Source organism: Hydra vulgaris, chromosome 04, assembly GCF_038396675.1.
Source record: "Hydra vulgaris chromosome 04, alternate assembly HydraT2T_AEP".
Taxonomy (NCBI): domain Eukaryota; kingdom Metazoa; phylum Cnidaria; class Hydrozoa; order Anthoathecata; family Hydridae; genus Hydra; species Hydra vulgaris.
In genome coordinates, this window is record NC_088923.1 from 27,436,754 (window position 1) to 27,459,401 (window position 22,648).

The 22,648-nt window shown below is 25.2% G+C and overlaps 2 protein-coding genes across 2 annotated transcripts in view; both read left to right on the forward strand.

Moving 5' to 3' along the window:
* Positions 1 to 973: 973 nt before the first annotated feature.
* LOC136079315 (uncharacterized) lies at positions 974 to 2,191 on the forward strand. The gene has a single exon (XM_065795049.1). The coding sequence runs from the start codon at positions 974 to 976 to the stop codon at positions 2,189 to 2,191; it is 1,218 nt and encodes a 405-aa protein (XP_065651121.1).
* A 1,229-nt stretch (positions 2,192 to 3,420) lies between these two features.
* LOC100198097 (DNA replication licensing factor MCM3) overlaps positions 3,421 to 22,648 on the forward strand; it is a 72,846-nt gene continuing 53,618 nt past the window's right edge. Inside the window, exons 1-2 of the mRNA XM_065795945.1 lie at positions 3,421 to 3,589; positions 19,720 to 19,832. Coding sequence (XP_065652017.1) covers positions 3,521 to 3,589; positions 19,720 to 19,832 — 182 coding nt within the window. The 5' untranslated portion in view covers positions 3,421 to 3,520. The remainder of the gene's footprint in view (positions 3,590 to 19,719; positions 19,833 to 22,648) is intronic.

A 22,648-nucleotide genomic window follows, 5' to 3' on the forward strand; every position in this document is an offset into this window, starting at 1 on the left:
ATGTCCAGAGCTCGTTTTGAACCTCGATCTCCTGCTTATAAAGCAAGTGTTCTAACCACTGCGCCACGGCCGCATGTATATCGAACCGCATGAACATTTAAGCTGGTATACGCCAGGGTTTGTGTTTAGTGGTAGTTTAGTTTTATTGTTGCAAAAAATATTTTCTAAATTAAGAGTTGATGTGAAAATAACCTTTATGTTTTGTTTTCGAAATTCTTTACGAATTTTTGGACCAACAATTGGTATCCAAGGTAGTTTTATAAAGGGTTGGGTATCTAATGGTTGACATGTGGTGTTTTTTGAACCGTTTTTTAAATAGTCTTCAGTAATATTATTTAGAATGTTCTTGTCGTGGCCATTTTCAACAAATATATCTATTAGAAAATCCATTTCTTTTTTAAGGTGTTTTTGAGAGCAAATTCTTTTTGCACGACATACAAATCCTTTGAAAACGCCAATAATAATGTTAGGAATAATGTTCGAGTTAGGTTTAAGTTGATGTTAAAGTTTATGTTACTCTGGATAAATCAACAACTGAGCTACTCAATTTAGGTCCAAATTTTGTACCACTGCAGAAAAAAATTCCTTATATGGATATTATAACTATTATCGAAACTTGCGCTTTACAACTTGAAAAACTTAAAAAACTAACACAGGCAGAAACTCTACGACAAAACTGTTCACAAATTTTAACAAATTCACTAAAATTAAAATTAAAAGATAATATAACTAAGCAACAACGTCTTTCCATAAACAAATTAAAAAACAATTCTAATATTAAGATATACCCTTTCGATAAAGGCACAGGTTTTGCATTATTAAACCAAAATGATGCATCTCTCAAATTAGAAGAACAAATAAAATTAGCAAAATAATTGATTATGATCCAACATCCACATTGACTACTAAATTTCAAAGACAATTGTGTAAATTAAGAAAAGAAGGTAAGCTAGACACAAATACATACTTTAAAATGTATCCATCAGATTGTAACCCACCAAGGATTTACGGAATGATTAAAGCTCACAAACCAGAAAAAGATTACCCAATGCGCCCCGTTGTATCAACAATTAACACACCACCTTATGGAACATCTGATTATCTTGTTAAAATTATTCAACCAACTCTGAACAAAAATAAAAGTAGACTTATGAATTCTAATAGTTTTGTAAATGAAGCTAAGCAATGGACAGTAGATCCTAACGAAGTTCAAGTTTCATTTGATATAGTCAATTTATATCCATCCATACCCATTGACGAAGCAATTCCGGTTATTATTGATATATTGAACGCTGACATTGATGACTTAAAAACTCGAACTAAACTTACTCTTGCAGACATTCACCAATTAATTGAACTTTCATTAAGTATATGCTATTTTTTATATGAAAACAATATCCGAGTAATACCTAATTCAGGTCCTATAGGTTTATCTTTAATGGTTGTTATGGCGGAAGCGTTTTTACAAAATATAGAAAGAAAGGCCCTTAACATAGCAAGTGTTTATACATCCGAACCAAAAACTTACAAGAGATATGTAGATGATTGTCACGCTCGCTTCGCTTCAATAAAACAACAACAAATGTTCCTGAACATCCTTAATGAACAACATCCTGCCATAAAATACACAGTGGAACTTGAAAACGACCTCAAACAACTCAATTTCCTAGATATTAATATTACGAACACAGGCTCTGGAGCTTATGAATTTCAAATACATCGAAAAGAAGCTATTACAAATGTTCAACTTAAACCTAACTCGAACATTATTCCTAACATTATTATTGGCGTTTTCAAAGGATTTGTATGTCGTGCAAAAAGAATTTGCTCTCAAAAACACCTTAAAAAAGAAATGGATTTTCTAATAGATATATTTGTTGAAAATGGCCACGACAAGAACATTCTAAATAATATTACTGAAGACTATTTAAAAAACGGTTCAAAAAACACCACATGTCAACCATTAGATACCCAACCCTTTATAAAACTACCTTGGATACCAATTGTTGGTCCAAAAATTCGTAAAGAATTTCGAAAACAAAACATAAAGGTTATTTTCACATCAACTCTTAATTTAGAAAATATTTTTTGCAACAATAAAACTAAACTACCACTAAACACAAACCCTGGCGTATACCAGCTTAAATGTTCATGCGGTTCGATATACATGCGGCCGTGGCGCAGTGGTTAGAACACTTGCTTTATAAGCAGGAGATCGAGGTTCAAAACGAGCTCTGGACATATTTTCGCGTCACGGTAAGGAAGGAGGCGTGAACTTCCTGGTTAAATGCACTTCCGCGGTGCTCTGTGACAATACCGTTAGGACTTCTTGGGGCACCAAAAAATAAAATAAAAAAAACATACATTGGTGAAACTAAAAAGAAGGTGAAATCGAGATGTATTGAACACCAGAAAAACAGCTTAAAAGAAAAATGGTCCAGTTCGGGTGCAACTGAACACTCCAAAACATGCCATGATAAGTTTGATTGGTTGCACCCCAAAACATTATCTGTAGCCCCAGAATATCGAACTCGGAAAATCAGAGAGTCACTCGAAATAAGCAAAGCTAGGGTTCGGCAGGAGTTGAGAAATGGTGATGTGGTTCTCAATCGGGATGACGGTGATAACGTGACAACTAAAACCTGGGGGCCATTTTTTAATAAAATCTGCTGACGTCAGTTATTTGAGAAAATTTTTTTTTTGTATTATATTTTGGCTTTTTAGTGTTATCTTTTTAACGGTTTTTACTATAACGATTTCTTTGTAACTATTTTATTTATTATACCTGATGACGCTGATCACGATAGATCAGCGAAATATCGAAATAATCATATATTATTAAAAAAAGTATATATATATTTTAAAAAAAGTTTATACGCAGCCGTATTTATTGAATTCTACCCATATTATATATATATATATATATATATATATATATATATATATATATATATATATATATATATATATATATATATATATATATATATATATATATATATATATATATATATATATATATATATATATATACATATATATATTTAAAATGTATATATTAAAAATTCGTTGCCGGATAAATAAATTTTAGTAATTAATATATATATATATATATATATATATATATATATATATATATATATATATATATATATATATATAAATATTTAAATATATTCATAATATATATATATATATAATATATATATTATATATATATATATATATATATATGTGTGTGTGTGTGTGTGTGTGTGTGTGTGTGTGTGTGTGTGTGTGTGTGTGTGTGTGTGTGTGTGTGTGTGTGTGTGTGTGTGTGTGTGTGTGTGTGTGTGTGTGTGTGTGTGTGTGTGTGTGTGTGTGTGTGTGTGTATGTGTGTGTGTGTGTATATATATTTAAAATGTATATATTAAAAATTCGTTGCCGGATAAATAAATTATAGTAATTTGCGCGCGAAGTCTTCTATTAATGACATATATTTAATATATAAACATCTTTAGTAGTAGAAAAAGTGTTAATATGGATGTAATTATTGATCAAAATTTACGAGATATACAAAGGCAGTATTTAGATTTCTTAGATGACGATGTAAGAGTTTTAATTTAATTACAATCAAAAAATGTTATTGTAATATAAATTTGTAAACTGATTTCGATCGATTAATAGTGATTATATATTATATTCCAAATAATTCTATAAAAATATGTCAAAAAATTCATTTTTGTAAATTAAAAGAGCTTTTTTTTAAACAAAGTTTATCATTTTTGAATGAAAGAAACTTTATAATTTGCTTTCAGACCCTGCCAAATATGAAAGATGTATTTTTGAGTTAAGGGTAGATGTTAGTGTAATAATTTAATGCACCCTATTATCAAAAAAAGACTCATTCTAAATGTTTTTATCTTTGTTAAAATGAGTAAATCAAAATTAAAAATTATATTTAACTACTTTGCAACATTCAATAGTGGTATATATAAATATTAGGTATGTTACATGAAATTTTTAAATTGATTAACTCATAGATTGTTATATACAATTGAAAAAAGCTTTAATACAGTATTTTAATTGTAAAAAAATTATGAAAATTGAACAATTGTTATAACGTAAATTGTTATAACTTTGTCAAATCTTATCAAAATGCCTACAACTTGATAAAGAAAAGTGTAAGAGTGGGCTGCAAGTTTAAAATTGTTTTGAGCAACAGGGCATATTTAGTAGGCTAGAAGGGCACCAAGCTACCATCTATGCCATCAAAAAGTTCATTTTTTTAAAAATAAAACAAGCTTATTTTAACAAAATTTGTAGTTTTTATATACAAGAAACTGTTATAATTTGCTTCTAGACAACCACCAAATATATGAGAGGTGTATATTTGAGTTAAGGGTGGATGGTGGTGTGATGGTTTAACACAGCCTATTATCAAAAATGACTAGTTAATATAAATATTTTTTATCTTAATTAAAATACAAAAAATTATATTTCACTTCTTTACAACATATACTAATGGTATATACATTGACTTGAAGTGAGGGGCATATGGCTCCCTCCTCTTCTCCAACCTAAAAAAAAATTGCAAATGCAATTAATTAAAATAATAAAAATTAGTACAATTTTTCTACCACATTAAAAGGTGCATTAAAGTATCTATATTTTTAGTAAATGGAGTATTGTAACTGCCTCCCTCTTTAATTTATCAAATTAAATCAAATTTATCCTGAATAAAAGATCTTACATCAAGGATATTTACAATTAGTAATGATACTAATCTCAAGTAAACACCTATCAAATTTAATAATAATAAATAGTGATAATAAAAAGAAAAGTAAAGTCAGATAAAAGGTGATAATTTTAAGAAAAGGAAGAAATAATAGTAACTGTAAAAGTTATATAACGATGTTAACCACAAAAATAATACCAACAACAATAATTTAAATAATAACTATAAATTAAAATAATTTCAGTAATAATAACAGGTTAATAATAATATTAGTAATAATATAAAAATAACATTAATAATAACAGATATTATAATAATATAAAGTAAATACAAATTAAATTGATATTAATAATAATAAAATATGAATGACAGTAGTAATTATTAGGATTATATTTATATAATGGTATAAAACAATAATAAAAAGGATCAACACTAGTATTTATCAAAATTTAACAATAATAATAGTAATAATAATAATAATAAAAGTTGATATAAAAATAAACAAAAATGGTAATTAATTTGCTTTTGTTCCAACAGTGAGAAATTTTTAAACTCTTTGTAGTGTTTAATAAAAATAAAACAAGTATGGAACACTATATAAAGACGGTTGCCACAATACCTTTGAATGATATATAATGGTAGTCTGTTATACTTTAAAAAATTAATAAATCCTTGTGGATCACCTTTGACATCTTTAAACCTTATTTTGTTTATAGCCATAACAATTTTAACTACCATATAATCATTACCAAGTTACTCAAAAATTTTAGATTCTAGAGACTTGAATATGAACAACATGAAGTGGCAATTGTGTCAAGAGAGTACAAATGGCATTTTAGCTCATTCAGATATTGGCCTCAAGTTTTGCAAATTTTGGTTATCGTAAGATGGTTTACTGCCACTATTCTGACAATGTGTTAAATATATTTGAGATAATCAAACTACAAAATTCCTCAAAGGAGAGGAAGTGAAAATCTGAAAAAAATGAAGCCATATGGTCCACTGCTTTACATATATGCTTTTCATAATCATCAGCTGTCCCCCCAGGTAACTGGTCTTGAGCAATGACCTGATATTTATTCTTTGACATTGAGTGTATGCTATTAATATAAACACCTTCATGCATTGTGGCATCAAACCAAAGAGTAAGTTTACTATTGCTGATAACCCACTCTGCTGATTACAGGTCTGATATACTGCTCACAAGCTATTTGCTCAACAGTACTATGTTAGAGAATGTCCAAAAATTCAACACCAAAATATTGTATAATTTTTTCAAATAGGAGCGGAGTGTTACCTATTGGGACATTAGACAACAATATGCTATAAATTATCATACTAGTTTGTAATGTTTAAATCTTATTGCCATCTGACCTGAATGCAACTTTACAATCACCCTCCTCCGTTGGGTCATATTATTTTTTAAACTAGCAATTGCTATTTTATTTTCTCTATTAGCAATGTTGTGTTTTAGCATTGCTTCTCTTAACTTTTCTCTCTTTAATTTTTTTGCCTTTTTGCAATTGTAAGATTGAGAATATGCCTACTGTAGTAATTTGTTCTTAATTTTTGTTTTAAAGTCTCTGATTTCTGCCCTTAAAGTTTTTTATTATATCTTTTTTTCTCTTAACACTTTGCCTTAAAACTTTTAATTTATATGGCATGCTCTTTAATTTAGCTTTTACTAATGCTATTTTATCTTGGTATTTCCTAGAAGTACAAGCTAACATTGAAGATAAAACTGACAACCTTTTTTTAAATACTTGTTTGTTAGGGGTAAGTTTCTTCTTTTAAAGTACTTTGAAAGTCTGAAATATCACTTATAGAAGATCAGGGATTATCCTTTTCCGGATATGTCCGGAATTACAGATATTTTTCTCAACTTTTAGTTTTTCTGGATATCAAAAACGTTTTCAATACATACAAGCAGCGCCATGCTGTAACTTTTGGGGGCCCTGTGCAGAAACTAAAAAAAAATTTTTTTCCTTTTATTTCGTAGTAATTTATGGTATTGGAGAAGTTTTTCTAATTTATTTAATAGGGGGCCCAGTGCGATTGCACTTGTTGCACTTGCGATAGTACGGCGCTGCATACAAGCTTAGATTTATATTTTTGTAATATATTTGTTTTTTAAGCTTTTTCACTCATAATTCATACAAAAATTAAAAAGTTTGGAAAAAAATTTTTTACAACTCAGCTAAAAGCAAAATTTAGAGGAGAATATATTCCAGATTTTTTCTGCATACTTTACCTAAACAATTTTCTGGATTTTTAAAATTTGACCTGGATGATATATGGAAGATCATCCAGGTCATATTTTAAAATTTTGGAGATAATACTTTTACATATTTAAACAATAGGATAACTCCATGTCAAATCAGTAGAAAAAAAAAACAAAAAATGTCATCCCATATTTTGGATTTTACTAATTTTTTTATATGTTATGAGGTTTATAAAAGTTAAGAAAATCTGAAATTTGGAACCTCCTTCTCCTTACAGTTCTTGAAATATTCAGGATTCAATTTTTAATTATGCTGACTCAGCATTGTTTATGCTATCAGTATTAATACTTTTTTGTTTTTAAATAGCAATATTTTATGAACTAAATACAATTTTGGGTAAAAATTTAAACAAACTATTTTAGGTAATCTTATTAAAATAAATAAGATTACCTAAAATAGTTTGTTTAAATTTTTACCCTCTCATAATGGCAAAACTTTAAGTCACGTGACCCACAGGAATACTCTCTTTATAAGCTTTACTTAAAAGGCTGCATTTAGAAAAGTTGAAAAATGCCATTTGTAACAGTTGCAAATAACATTTAGTATCAACATGACTTAATAATCAACTCTTTTTTTGTATAAACTTTTTTTCATTTTTAAACTCAAATCAATATCAAGTTCAATAGCTAAAGTTTTTATCTAATTTAAAAAAATGTCTTTATTACCAAACTCTAGATCCACCTACTAAAAGTTTTAGTAAAAGAAGATATGATCAATAACTTCTTCTTATTGAAGGGATAGATCCTTACTTAATTCTGGATAGTGAATTTAAAAACTGAAGAAACATATCCAGCTGTAACCTACGCTGACATAATAAATTAACTTGGATATTCACCAAATTATTATACTATTAGTATAAGTATAAGTTATAAGTCTTATACTATTAGTATAAGAAGTATAAGCTGTATAAGTTATACAGCTGTGGATATGAAAACCTATAAAAGCATGGAAGCATATAATCAAGTTTTAGAAGGTTGGGTCAGGAATGTAGGAGTTATTTGCATTGGAAGTTTGAGTATTTTTAAGGGAAAGGTAAGAAAAAAATTGTTTGTAAAACATGTAACATATAATATATATGTATATATATATATATATATATATATATATACATATATACATATATACATATACATACATATACATATATATATATATATATATATATATATATATATATATATATATATATATATATATATATACATATATATACATATATATATAAATTTAAACAACTTTAAAAAGTATTCTACACAATAGAGTGCTCAATGTTCTTAAAAGAACAGAGCAATTATATATTAGTAGAAAATCACTTAACAAAAATTTTTTCCATTTAACACTGTGTTTCATCAACAAAGATTCATCAGAAATCTCTCTCTCTCTCTCTCTCTCTCTCTCTCTCTCTCTCTATATATATATATATATATATATATATATATATATATATATATATATATATATATATATATATATATATATATATATATATATATATATATATATATGCATATATATATATATATGTGCATATATGTATATATATATATATATATATATATGCATATATATATATATATGTGCATATATGTATATATATATATATATATATATATATATTTTTTTTTTAATGTTATTCACCTCCTCAAGGCCGAAAAGGCCACTACAGATGAGGAGGCTACTTAATAGTAGTTATAACCCTCTCTCAACTCTATAACTCCGAAACACGAACCTTGACGAACAAGGCCGCTGCGCGGAGAAACAAGTTGAGCGCGGTACTACCAGGGACATGGTGGGGATCGAACTCGGAACCTCTCGCTTATGAGGCGAGCGCTCTAACACTACACCAAATATATATATATATATATATATATATATATATATATATATATATATATATATATATATATATATATATATATATATATATATATATATATATATATATTATATGCTACATGATTTACCAATAATTTTTTTCTTACCTTTCCCTTAAAAATTCTCTAACTATATATATATATATATATATATATATATATATATATATATATATATATATATATATATATATATATATATATATATATAATTTTATTTAATTGATTATAATTGATAGGTATGTTAGTAATGTTGTATATATATAATTTTATTTAATTGATTATAATTGATAGGTATGTTAGTAATGTTGTATATATATAATTTTATTTAATTGATTATAATTGATAGGTATGTTTGTAATGTTGTTATATAACTCCATTTAAGTAATGCTGTTGGCATTTGTGTAAAAAATATGTGTTATAATTATCACTATTATAATTTATATTAGTAATATTAAACAACTGTTTTTTTAATACATATTGAGGTATTTCATTCACAGCTTCTAAATTATACCCAACTTATTCCTTGGATTGTTGCAGAGTTTAATGGTGAAATTGTATGTGCACACTGTAATTGCATGGCAGGCCTCTATGAAGCATGTTCACATATTGCTGCAATTTTGGATTAATATAACTGTTATAATGGAAGTGTCTAGAACAGTAACTGACTATAAATTGTACTGATTACCACCTAATTCTCCTGCACAGTTAATACCAAAATATTTATGTGAAATTGATTTTCGATCTAGCATAACCAAAAAACGAAGGTTAGACAAAGAATTGGAACAAGATGTAAACGATTGCATTACTTCTGCATTTATTTGTTTTACCATTACAGGGCGTGACAAATCGTTTTTTTTTATGGACGTTGACATTCGTACTATTAATTATTGATGAACGTCTAATTTAAGAGAAACATGTCAAATAAGGGATTTTTACTTTCAAATAAATTTTTATTCTAGTGAATAAGTTATTGGATATATCAAAGATGTTTATTGAATTTAATCAATTGTCATATTTTCAAAACAATTTTTCACACATTTGCAAAATCTGCGCAAATTATTGATTATTAATATGCAATGATTGTAAACTGTTATCCAATGATATAAAAGTTTTTATTCAATTTAGTTCGTTAAATTTATTTACTCATAAATATATATGTACAAATGTGAAAAAATTAAAATAAAAGGAACTATAAATCACAAAATGACATCTCATTGATAATTATATATTAATTTTTATATTTATATAAATGGATTTAAGAATTCCTAGAACTTTTTGATTTACGGCCTTCTAAATGTGTAATTCACTGCTGCGTCAATTCAATTTTTGACATGTTTTTGGGACAAATAGCCTTCAATTAACTGGCCATCAAGCTTTATACCCATAATATTTTCTAAGGTGTTGTTATTTATTGAAGTTTACAAAACATTTTTTTGTAAGTTCATACAAGAAAAACTGCACTCACAACTTGCCTTTAAAGCGCTGAAAGTTTGCATTTAAGAAATTAAGCTACAAAAAAAAAAGATACAAATAAAGTATAAATTTATTATTGGCCTCAAAAAGACTTAAACAATAACTTTTTACAACATAAAATTAAGATATAGCTAATTTTGTCATGAGTTAGCAATAAATTTTATGCTGACTTAGCATATACTTAGAAGGCTGCATTTATAATGGTCAAAAAATGCAGTAATATATTTTTATTGATACCTATATTGTAAGTTATAACAATACCTAAAAAAAAATTATCAAAGTGACATTATTACTTTGACCGTCAAAATACTCAAAAATATATGCCTTTATTATCTAATTTACATATTTACATATAATTAAGGTGGGCAAAAATATTTTCAATTTGAAATTTGTATCTGCTATGTGGAAGATTGTCTATGTATAAAATTTTAGGATGATACTTCATTTGGTTTATAAAATACTGCTATTTATCAACAAAAATGTATTTTGCAAAAAATGCCGAGTCAGCATAAATAACAAAAGTGAATCCTGAATATCTCAAGAACCGTAAGAGGTTCTCGAGATGGAGGTTCCAAATTTCAGATTTTCTAAATTTTCATAAACCCTATAACATATAAAAAAAATTAACAAAATCCAAATCATGGGGTGACATAAGCCTGCTGATTTGAATTACCCAATGTTGAGACTGTTTTACTAGGGTAATCAGTACTACTAGAGGTAGACTGAGCTGTGAGTTCATTTTTTGGTTATATTCAAGGCTATATATTGTGGTTAAGTGGAAGCCAAAATACTCTTTGACTAATTTAACAGTTTTAGTAAATCACTCTCCATTTTTAATAAATATAAAAGTATATGGCTGTTCCTACACTCAATGTTTGAATCAGAAGGCAATGTGAAACTATCAACTAAATGTTTTTTGAATGCTTTATGAAATACAAGCGACTTTTTGTTGGGGCCATATTACCTAAAAAAGCTTTTATGTGGATAAATACTTAACATTTAGATAATGTGACTATAAAAAGAAAATGCTATACGTCAGTCTAAAAACTACATCATACCTTTTATAACAAGTGAATGATTGATCAATAACAAAGTTTTCAATATCAATTAAAATAAATACTCTAAATAAAAAGTGCAACAAAATGATGTAAAAATATTCCAATTCTTTAGGAAAAAAATTACAATCTTTATTTTTAGTTTATCTGACATATGATTGGTGTCATTTTTTAGTATACTGACCAGCCCCATATTTAAAATATTATAAATATCAACAACAAAGTTTCTATTAATAAATATCTATTAACAATATAATTATTAACATTAACATTATATATTATTATTAAACATATTATTATTGTTAACAATATTATATTAACAATAAATTTCTATTAACAAATAGTTTCTACTAACAATAAATATCAACAACAAAGTTTCTATTATTTTCTTAACAGTCTCATAAATAAACAATGTAACGTTAAACACAGACACAGATACAAATTTTAAGTATTGTAAGAGTGGAGTAGTTTAACTTTATTTTGTTTATTTATGAGAACTTTAAATGCACAGAAATTAAATTTTTTTTAAATATGTTACACACGGAGATACATTACATTATAATACTCATAATTCAGTGTGTGTGTGTGTGTGTACGTGCGTTTTTTAAAATTTAAAATATAAATATTCAAGATAAAATACTTTTATTTACATTTTATTTTAAACAGGCTTTATAATATTATATTTATACATTTATGCCCGATAAAACAAAATTTAGGTACTCAAAGTGAGGGTAAAAATATCTGCGAGTCAAAATTAAATTTGACATGATAAAATATGCATAATAAAAATATATAAACTTAAAAAAAATATAGAATAGAAAAAAATAAGATCATATCTTCAACATTTACTAAGCAAAAGAAGTACAGCACAGTTTTTGATATCAATAAATAACACTTTGATGTTCAGCAATATAATAAAAAAATACTTTTTTTTAAAGTATATATATATATATATATATATATATATATATATATATATATATATATATATGTATATATAAACATATATATACATACATATATATGTATATGTATATATATATATATATATATATATATATATGAAGACCTCAGTGGAAAAACCGGCGTTGTCACATTTAAAAAGTATTGAGAAAGTATTTGTTGATCATTAATAAATGTCTTTATTTAAAGCAAAGAAAAAAAAAATTTTGTATAAAAAATTACAAAATGTTTTGTTTTTGAATAAATTTTAAATAAAATAATTATAATATAAATTTTTTTAAATTGCTTAGTTTCATTTGCTTTAAATAAAGACTTTTATTAATGATCAATAAATACTTTCTCAATACTTTTTAAATGTGACAACGCCGGTTTTTCCACTGAGGTCTTCATATACTGATTTAGGGTGGGAGGTGTGTGCCCCTAAGTTATGTAAATTTTTACATTATTTTCATAGTTTTTGTCAATTAAACTTAATTTGCATGAAAAATATATATATATTAAGGTTAAAAACTTCTCTATTTAATCCTCTATCTAGTAAAAGCTTTATTTAAAATTTCTTGATATTTTTTTATAAATAATTTTAAAAAAGTAGCAACATTCGATTTTGTGAAAGATTATACACAAAACTTCATTTTGATTCTATATTAAATCTTGAAAAATAAGTCCATTCAATGTTTACTTATACAATTTTTGTAATCAGTGTAATACATGCAATAGTTAAGACAAAAAAAGTTGACAAGTGCAGGCTGACTTGTACATGTCAACTTTTTTTTTTGCCTTAATGACTTGGCACCATTTTGCAAATCATGCCACTTGTGGTACCTATTTTCAAGTGACACCACTTGTGGGTACTTTTTTGCAAGTCACACCACTTGTCGTACTTTATTTAATATATAAATAATATACATTTGTATAACATTTAATTTTATAAAATATACTTTTATCCCATAACTGATATTATTACAGTTTTTATTATTTATTATTACATGTTCACCTTTAAATTCACACAGTCAGTTTATAAAAGTATCAACTCCCCTGATACAACATCAACTGCAAGATAAAAATTTTTCATGCAATAGTCAACAGCTTTTTCTGAAATCATTTTCATCTTTTTTCCAGTATGAAATAATGTAAATTCTGTCTTTTTTTTTTTATTCAATTTTTATGCTCTTCCATCATACAGACTTCAATTTGTCTGTATCATACCATTCATGGCAGAGTTTCCTGCTAATTATTTTTTGGACATAACAGCATCTAAACCATCAATTTGCTTTGTAGGCAAGTGTTTGTATAAACTTCTTATTTCACTGTTAGTTAGAACACGCAGCTCTAACTTTTTTTTCACATTAATTTGGAAGGTATAATATAAATTGTTGCGATCTTCTTTTAGCATCATTTAACATGCCCATTAATTTTTCACTATCTTTATTGTGAAGTCTTGCAATTCCTGTCCCTCCTTAAAGTATCTCAGTAACTTTTATTGACAGATACCTCTTGTATTGTCGAATTAAAACACCTTCTACTGCAATAAGACATTAAGAAATCATGTTCATAAGCTGATCATCGATGAAACATAAATTGGTTACAGATTCTAAAAATATTTAGAATGATAGGATTTCCAAAAATATCAGTTCTGCAAAACAGTGCACCTGGTATCTTATTTGCAATTTTTAATTGTCTGCAAAACATCTTTCACTACCTGGATACCGGCAACATGGTCGAGATTTGCTTTTCCTGCTGATACATAAAATACTTGCATCCAGGCTTCAGTAAGAAGTTTTCCAAATACTGCCAGCACGCACTTTTGTTTCATGGCGGTTGTACTACAAAAAGCTGCTCGCTGTGAGAAAATGCCTAAACTTTTCATAGGACAATTCCATGTGAAGACAACCAGAGCATGCAACCCTAAGTCTCAAATTTTGCTAAAATTTTAAACAACTCAAAGATTTTAATAAGCTATGAACGTCCCCAAAATTTCATGAATGAGTCAAGTTTCCTTTAAAATTAAACCATGTTTAAAGTAACCAAAAGTATTAAACATAAAAAACCATATCCACCTAACTATTTCAATATATCTTTTACAAATATTTGTAGTCTTGAAATATTTTTCCACTAGTTGAATCTTACATCTTGCAAAATGCACCAGACTTGCTTGCTCTTTGTGAGATGAATTTAAATTCAGCTGTTTCTACTTCAGATCTTGGTATGGATGGGTACTATTCTTTGAGTTGGAAGACTCCAACTCTTAGGAGTTTACTTATGCATCAATTCTCATATTTGTCGAAAAATCAGGTTTGAATCCTCTGATCATTCTTTTTACTTTTTATGAAAATCAATATTTTCTAGTTAAATTTCTTCTAATTTGGAGTTTAAATTTTTTAGAAATTGCATTGTGATTTTATTGAAATATGAAGTGTTGCTTTGTTTTAAAAATATACTATCTTTTAAAACCCAGAAGTATGGTAAACATTCTATGTTTATCAGTGTCTGTGAATGAAATAGTAGCCTTGTATACATTTTGAATGAGTCCAAAAAACAAAATCCTAAAATACCTTTTCTCCATCTTAAACAAAATCAATTTCAAAAAGTTCTGAAAAACATTTTGTTTTAACCTTTAAACATTATTATCCTTTGGATTTAACTTATTCTTTTAATTTTCTTTTCGATATAACTACAATTATCATCAGTACTTTTTGTTTGTTTATTTTTTTATTTTTTTTATTGTTATTACCTGCAAATTATAATTTATATATGTTTATTTTTAATGTATGTTCTATGTGCTTTTATCTATATGTTTACGGTTTATGTGTTTCAATGTCTTTGCTTCTTATTACTTATTATATTTTTAAATTGATGTCACTCCTTTGATCAGATTTCTTTGAGTGACACCATCCTAATAAATCATTAACCTATCATAAATGATTTTTTCTATATAACTATGTTTATAGCATAATATTTATTATTAGTACTTTTTTCATTGTAATTATTGTAAACATACTTATTATTATTATTACTATAATTAGTATTAATTTTGTTATCTTATATTATTGTTATATATTATTGTTATTATTATTGTTATTATTGATATTATTATTTTTTATTTTTAATAATATTGTAAAATTGATTTCTATTAATGATATTGTAAAATTGAAGTGTTGTTAATGTTACTATTTCCCAGCAAAAGTTTGCTGAGAAATAGTAACAATACAGTTTTAACCTTTAAGTGTTAACCCAGCTTACTATATTCTCTCAAAACATCAAATAAAACAAAAAATCATGATGAATGCAGAAAATGAAAGGCTAACAAAGAAATGACTGATTTTTTACTTGAATGTTCCCAAAAAAATTTTGCTCATAAACTGATTTCAATGATGTCAACCGGAATTTGTGAAAAATGCCGCATAGCTTATAGAAGAAAAGATTTAGGTCAAGATGTTTCTCAACATCTGAATGCTCAATTTGTTGCATTAGAAAAACCTAATACCCTCTACTAATTAGAACTGCCCAAATGTTTCATCCTGAAGAACAATCAGCCATTAAGAAAGGATGTTCAACATGCTTTTCCATCATTAGTAAAGATTTTCCTTATAGTCGAATTAAACAAACAGCATTGAAAGAAACTCATTATTTCTGGAGACAATCAAAAACTTGGTTTTTTGAAAAAACCAAAAAACCCAGCGTTTTTTTGGTTTAAACTGCCTAATTTTTTAAATAAGCCGTGTTTAATCAACTTTTTTTGATTAAAAAAAGCATTAGGCACTTCATTTGAGTAAATTATTTCTTCTATCAGTATTACTGATATTAATTCATTAATCAATACCTCATTTAATATTCTGTATATAAAAACAAGCTTTGTTGCTTTTACTACTCCCATCTTGTTTCTTAACTTGGTTTAAACCATATATATATATATATATATATATATATATATATATATATATATATATTATATATATATATATATATATATATATATGTATATATATATATATATTTATATATATATATATATATTTATATATATATATATATATATATATATATAAATATATATATATAAACATATATATAAACATATATATAAATATATATAAACATATATATATATAAGTAAATATATATATATGCTTATATATATTTATATATATATAAACATATATATATATATATATATATATATATATATATATATATATATATATATATATATATATATATATATATATATATATATATATATATATATATATATATATATATATATATATATATATATATATATATATATATACAGGGCTTGTGATGAAGAAAATTGTCAAGCATGTTAAATCGCGCTCGTAAAATTAGAATATGTTTTCACCGAGCGTGATTATGTGCGCTCGGGATAACGTCGGCGAGCGCAATCATGAAAATTGCTGAAGGCGATGCTCGTAAAAAGCTTTTTATTTTTTATTTCTTACATAATTCTTTTGTCAAAAAATCTTTGAATTAGTATCACACTCATGACACTACTTCAACGAAGTAGATTTTTATACTTCTTGTATTTGTCAGGTCGCGATTTTATTTTTAACTATTTATGTTATAAAAAAATAATATCAAACAAAAACGCAACTTCTTATTGATTTAGTATTGAAGTATAATTTAGTGACTTTAATTTTTTTCTAAAATTTCTTTTTTAAATTACGTTTTTTTATCTTAAAAAATTAACAAAAGAATAATTTGAAATAATAATAAATAAGAATAATAACTTTCCATTTAATAAATATTGACATCATTACTTTGTTTCCTTTTCGAATCTCCTTGATTGCGATCATTCTAAACAACAGAATCGTTTTAAATTTGAGTTAAAATAAATAATACTTAATAACAAACCTATACTATGAACAAAAACTAATTTTAAAAATTACTCTATTATTAATATTTATTTTTATTATAAACGATGTGTGGAATATTACAAACAATAAATCAAATAAATCTTACTTAATATTTTTACAAGATTAAAAATACTCTGCAGTTTCAATTTTCTTACAATGGTTTTCTAATTTTCTATTCTTATTTTGTTTGCGCATTTTTGTATTCACATTGTGTTTCCACGTGCAGATTCCATTATTGAAATTAGTGACTATTAATGACTTTAAACTGCTCATTCATAGTGCAAAAGAGAACGACATTGTGCTTTTTATATTTTATATCAGTGCTTCGATAACAAAATATCTTTAATAAAAAATCTTTTTTAAATATTTTATGAAAATAAAAAAATAATCCCGAACTATTGGACGAGCGTTATTTTATACGCTCGTTATAAGCTGAAAGAGCGTTGTTTATCGCGCTTAGAATGTTTGAAAATACCGCTTACGGGCGCGTTTTACGAGCGGAGCGCGATCGCGCTCGCTTCATCACAAGCCCTATATATATATATATATATATATATATATATATATATATATATATATATATATATATATATATATATATATATATATATATATACATACATATATATAAACATATATATATATATATATATATATATATATATATATATATATATATATATATATATATATATATATATATATATATATATATATATATATAAACATATATATATATATATATATATATATATATATATATATATATATATATATATATATATATATATATATATATATATATATATATATATATATATATATATATATATATATATAAACATATATATATATTCATATATAAACATATATATATAAATATATATATATATATATATATGTTTATAGGTTCATTAGGATATTATTGCTCTGTTCTTTTAGAACATTGAGCACTCTGTTTGTAGAATACACAAACATAATTTATATATATATATGTTTATATATATTTATATATATATGTATATATTTATATATATATTTATATATATATATATATATATACATATACATATGTATATAAATATATATAAACATATATATAAATATATATATGTTTATATATATTTCTTCAGCAGGAGCAAATAAGTGCAGGACTAGGAATAGCCCATCTAAAATAAACTTGACAGGCTACAAGAGTCACCTGCATAGTTAATCTTGCACAGTTTTTTTTTGTAGAAATTTAGATTTTTGGATGATAATTTATGATATTTTCACGAAATTTAAAAATAAGCAATAAAAAGGCAGAAAAACAACTGTTTTAAAAAATATTTCTATTTTTTAGTTTTTCAACTTGGTTTTTAAAGTTGTTTCTTAACTTGGTTTAAGCCATATATATATATATATATATATACATATACATATATATATATATATATATATATATATATATATATATATATATATATATATATATATATATATATATATATATATATATATATATATATATAAAAATTAGTAAAAAACTCTTATCTAACTTTTATCTTCTACTTTAAGTTTCACCATTGCTGGATCATCAGGAAGAGTTCCAAAACTCTTCCTGATGATCCAGCAATGGTGAAACTTAAAGTAGAAGATAAAAGTTAGATAAGTGTTTTTTACTCATTTTTTATTGCTCTGTTCTTTAAGAACATTGAGCACTTTATTTGTAAAATACACTAACATAATTTACATATATATATATATATATATATATATATATATATATATATATATATATATATATATATATATATATATATATATATATGTATGTATGTATATATATATATATATAAACATATATATAAATATATATATATATATAAACATATATATAAATATATATATATATTGTATATATTTATATAAATATGTATTTATTTATACTTATATATTTATGTATATATATTTATATATGTATATATATTTATTTATATATTTATATATATATATATATATATATATATATATATATATATATATATATATATATATATATATATATATATATATATATATATATGTATATATATATATGTACACAGGCTTCAGCAGGAGCAAATAAGTGCAGGACTAGGAATAGCCCATTTAAAATAAAATTGACAGGCTATAAGAGACACCTGCATATATATATATATATATATATATATATATATATATATATATATATATATATATATATCAGTTTTTTGCGTTTTAATTTTAATGCCAGTGCACGAAAAAGCACTGGCAGGATGGTCTTTTTTAAGTTAACCTGCACGATTTAAAAAATTCTCTCTCTCTCTCTTTCTTTTTTTGTTATAGTTTCTCTTTTTAAGGTCGTTGTTATATGACATGTAACCACATAAAATATATTTTCAGATGACTGAATAATCTAAATAGTTTTGAAAAGTTCTGTATAATATTTTTTTGTCAATAATATTTTTGTTTTTTAGGCAGACCAAGGTTTTTACCACTCAAAAGTGTGTGATATGATTGAAAGAAATGACTGCAGATTAATTGTTAATTTAAATGACCTACGATCAAAAAATGAAGAAAGAGCCAAAAAGTATTTTGTTAAAGTTTTTGTTCTTAATTTGTCCTGTTCTATATAATTCAATATAGGTATAGTCTTAATTCAATATAATATAGGTCTTGATCATGACTTTAAACTGATTCTATATTTAGGCAAGGGAGTTTTTTTAGCTGTGTGCAGGAATTTTACCCAAGAAATTAAAAACTTATATAAAAACCCCAATTTAATTATTGGTAATGGTAGTAGGATCTTATAATCCTTTTTATGAAATACTTTTCAAGAATGAAAATACTTTATCCTGATTTGTAAAACAAGTTAAAGATGGACAAATTGCTTTAACTCTTTCATAATGTCAAATTTAAATAAGAATATACAGTTATGAAAACCTATCCCAGTCACACAAGTAAGGAATGATGGAGAGTAAACCATAAAAATATTTGTGTGTATCTGTGTGTGTAAAACAGCTTGCTCCTGTTCTTATGTATTGTAATTTTTTTGATCAATCTTTTTCTCCCTAATTATATTGTACCCCCTCGATACAGCTGAAGTTTTATGCATTTAATTGGCAAAATGTAATCCAATCAAACCTGTATTGTTTTATGAAATGAACAGTTTTTACACAAGTATATCTTACTGAACAACTTTTATTGTAAGAACATTTTTTGTAAAAGAAATTTTTAAATGTTGTTTATAAAAAACTTTTCTTTTTTACAGAATTCACTATTTCTATTTTACACATTACAAAAATACAGATTTACAATTGTGTTTTTCATAAACAAAGTTGTGTTTTTCATATTTTTTTGTCATAGTTTAAAAATTTGTAGTATTTTAGATTTATTTACAATGATAAATTTAAATGATTTAAATTTATTTATTTGTTTATTTTTGAATTTTTTATTTCTTGTGTTTTAATTCTGAAAAATATTTGTTTTATGAGAAGAAATTTCATTGTTTGAAATTTTTTTTCTTCTTGAAATCAGCACGTATATCTATGCTAATTATGCTAATAATTTGATAATCTTTACATAGATTGATCTTTGAATAAAAGCTTTAATAAGATTTCTGTCATTGATTGAAGCATCTGCTAAATCTGACACAATCTACAGACTTTATCATTTATTCAAGTGCATTTAATTTGTAAAAGTTTCAGTTTAAAAAATGATATCATTCTAGAATTTGTTTTTAGAAACAAAAGTGTGTATATTTGAAAGACTTGAAAATCACACTAAAATGGAGAATACTAGCTTTGACTCAAACTACAAAGTTAGTTTTTCTTGGTATACGTTTATTATTTTGTTTAATCAAAAAAATTCAGCCCAAACATTCTTTTAAATTATTCTCTTAAATATGAACACAACTTGTCTCTGGGATCCCTTTGTTCTGGTAGTTAATTTAAGACAAAATTGCAAACATTGTTCTTCTGTACCAATCTATAGGATCCTCAACTTGCAAAAGACAATCTTGATATACGGAAAGTCTTCTTTCTGAAAATTTCTGAAAAAACTCTTTCAAAAACTCAAATTTTCAAAAACTCTTTCTGAAAATTTCTCACTTTCAGAAGCTATTATCTAGAAGTTTCCAGAAAGTAGATAGTTCTAGAAGGTTTTATAGCATTCTGTAAGGTACCATAACATCGATGGTTCCAGAACACTCTGAAAAATTGCAGCTAATATAACAGTTCTTCAGAAAGTTATATTTGTGTAAAAACATTTCTTTTAATGAAACTATGATTTGTGTTCTGTCAGTTTGAAGATTACAAAATTATCAGCTGCATTAAAGTGTAAAATCTGTGGAAAAATATTTAACGCATTTTTAACAACCCAAATGTCCGTTAAGCCTCAATTTGATCCTCACTTGAAAAATTTTTCGCTTTTCCCAGTAGATCTTTAGGCACTTCTTTATTTATTGACAATGACTCTACATTAGTAGTGTTTAAATGACTTGTTTAGTATAATTATCTAGTTCAGCATCTCCAACTATTTTTTCAACAATTGAGTTGTTTTCTCCTATTGTATACTGATGTGGTATTTCAATACAGCATCTAAGAGGAAGATCTTCGACATAATATTCAAAGTTGGTATTCTTGTTTCAATTTTAATAGCCATTGGAAAAGTTGTGGTTGTGACACCTTTTAACAATTTATTTATTGCATTAAACACATTTGAATAAAGAATTACATTACGCTGTTATACGGTATAGGAACAGGGAGATTTAATAAACCATGTTGTTTGTAAGAAGAGTTGCTGCTATGACATTCCATGCTGTTTTAGGTACTACAGACATACAGTAGCTCCTATACAAACACACAGTAATTGGTAATAAACTTTTTACCTATTAAACATGCAATTTAAACAATGTTTATACATTTTTTTTGAATAATTTAAACAATTCAAATTCTCTTTTCTATAAATGCTATAATGGTCTCTAATGCCATCTTCTAAAAAATTCTTTTGTATTACTCATCATTCAATTAAGTCTCATCCTTTTCCAGTGACTGTTCTTAAGTGCTCCAAAAATTCTTAATCGTCTAGTTCATTTCCTCAAACATCAGTTCTTTGGAATTCGCTCCTGTCATTTTATTTTCATGATTCATATAATTTGCAATCTTTTAAGTTGTCTCTTAATTGTTATCTTGCTTTAAAAACTTCATATTTTCTCTTCTAGTAACTTCCAACTTTAATAGTGGTTGCTTACAGCCTTGTTAGAAGTAAAGATATTTAAAAAAATAATAATAAGTTGTAAATGATTAGAAAAAATACTGTTGCTTTTGACCTGTGTTGTTTATAAGGTTATATATATATCGTTTGTTCATTATCTTAAATGAAAATAAAAAATAGCTAAAAAATATC

Bases quoted from the DNA above. Each gene is read 5' to 3' on its own strand.
- LOC136079315 (XM_065795049.1), top strand. From the start codon at position 974: ATGTATCCATCAGATTGTAACCCACCAAGGATTTACGGAATGATTAAA.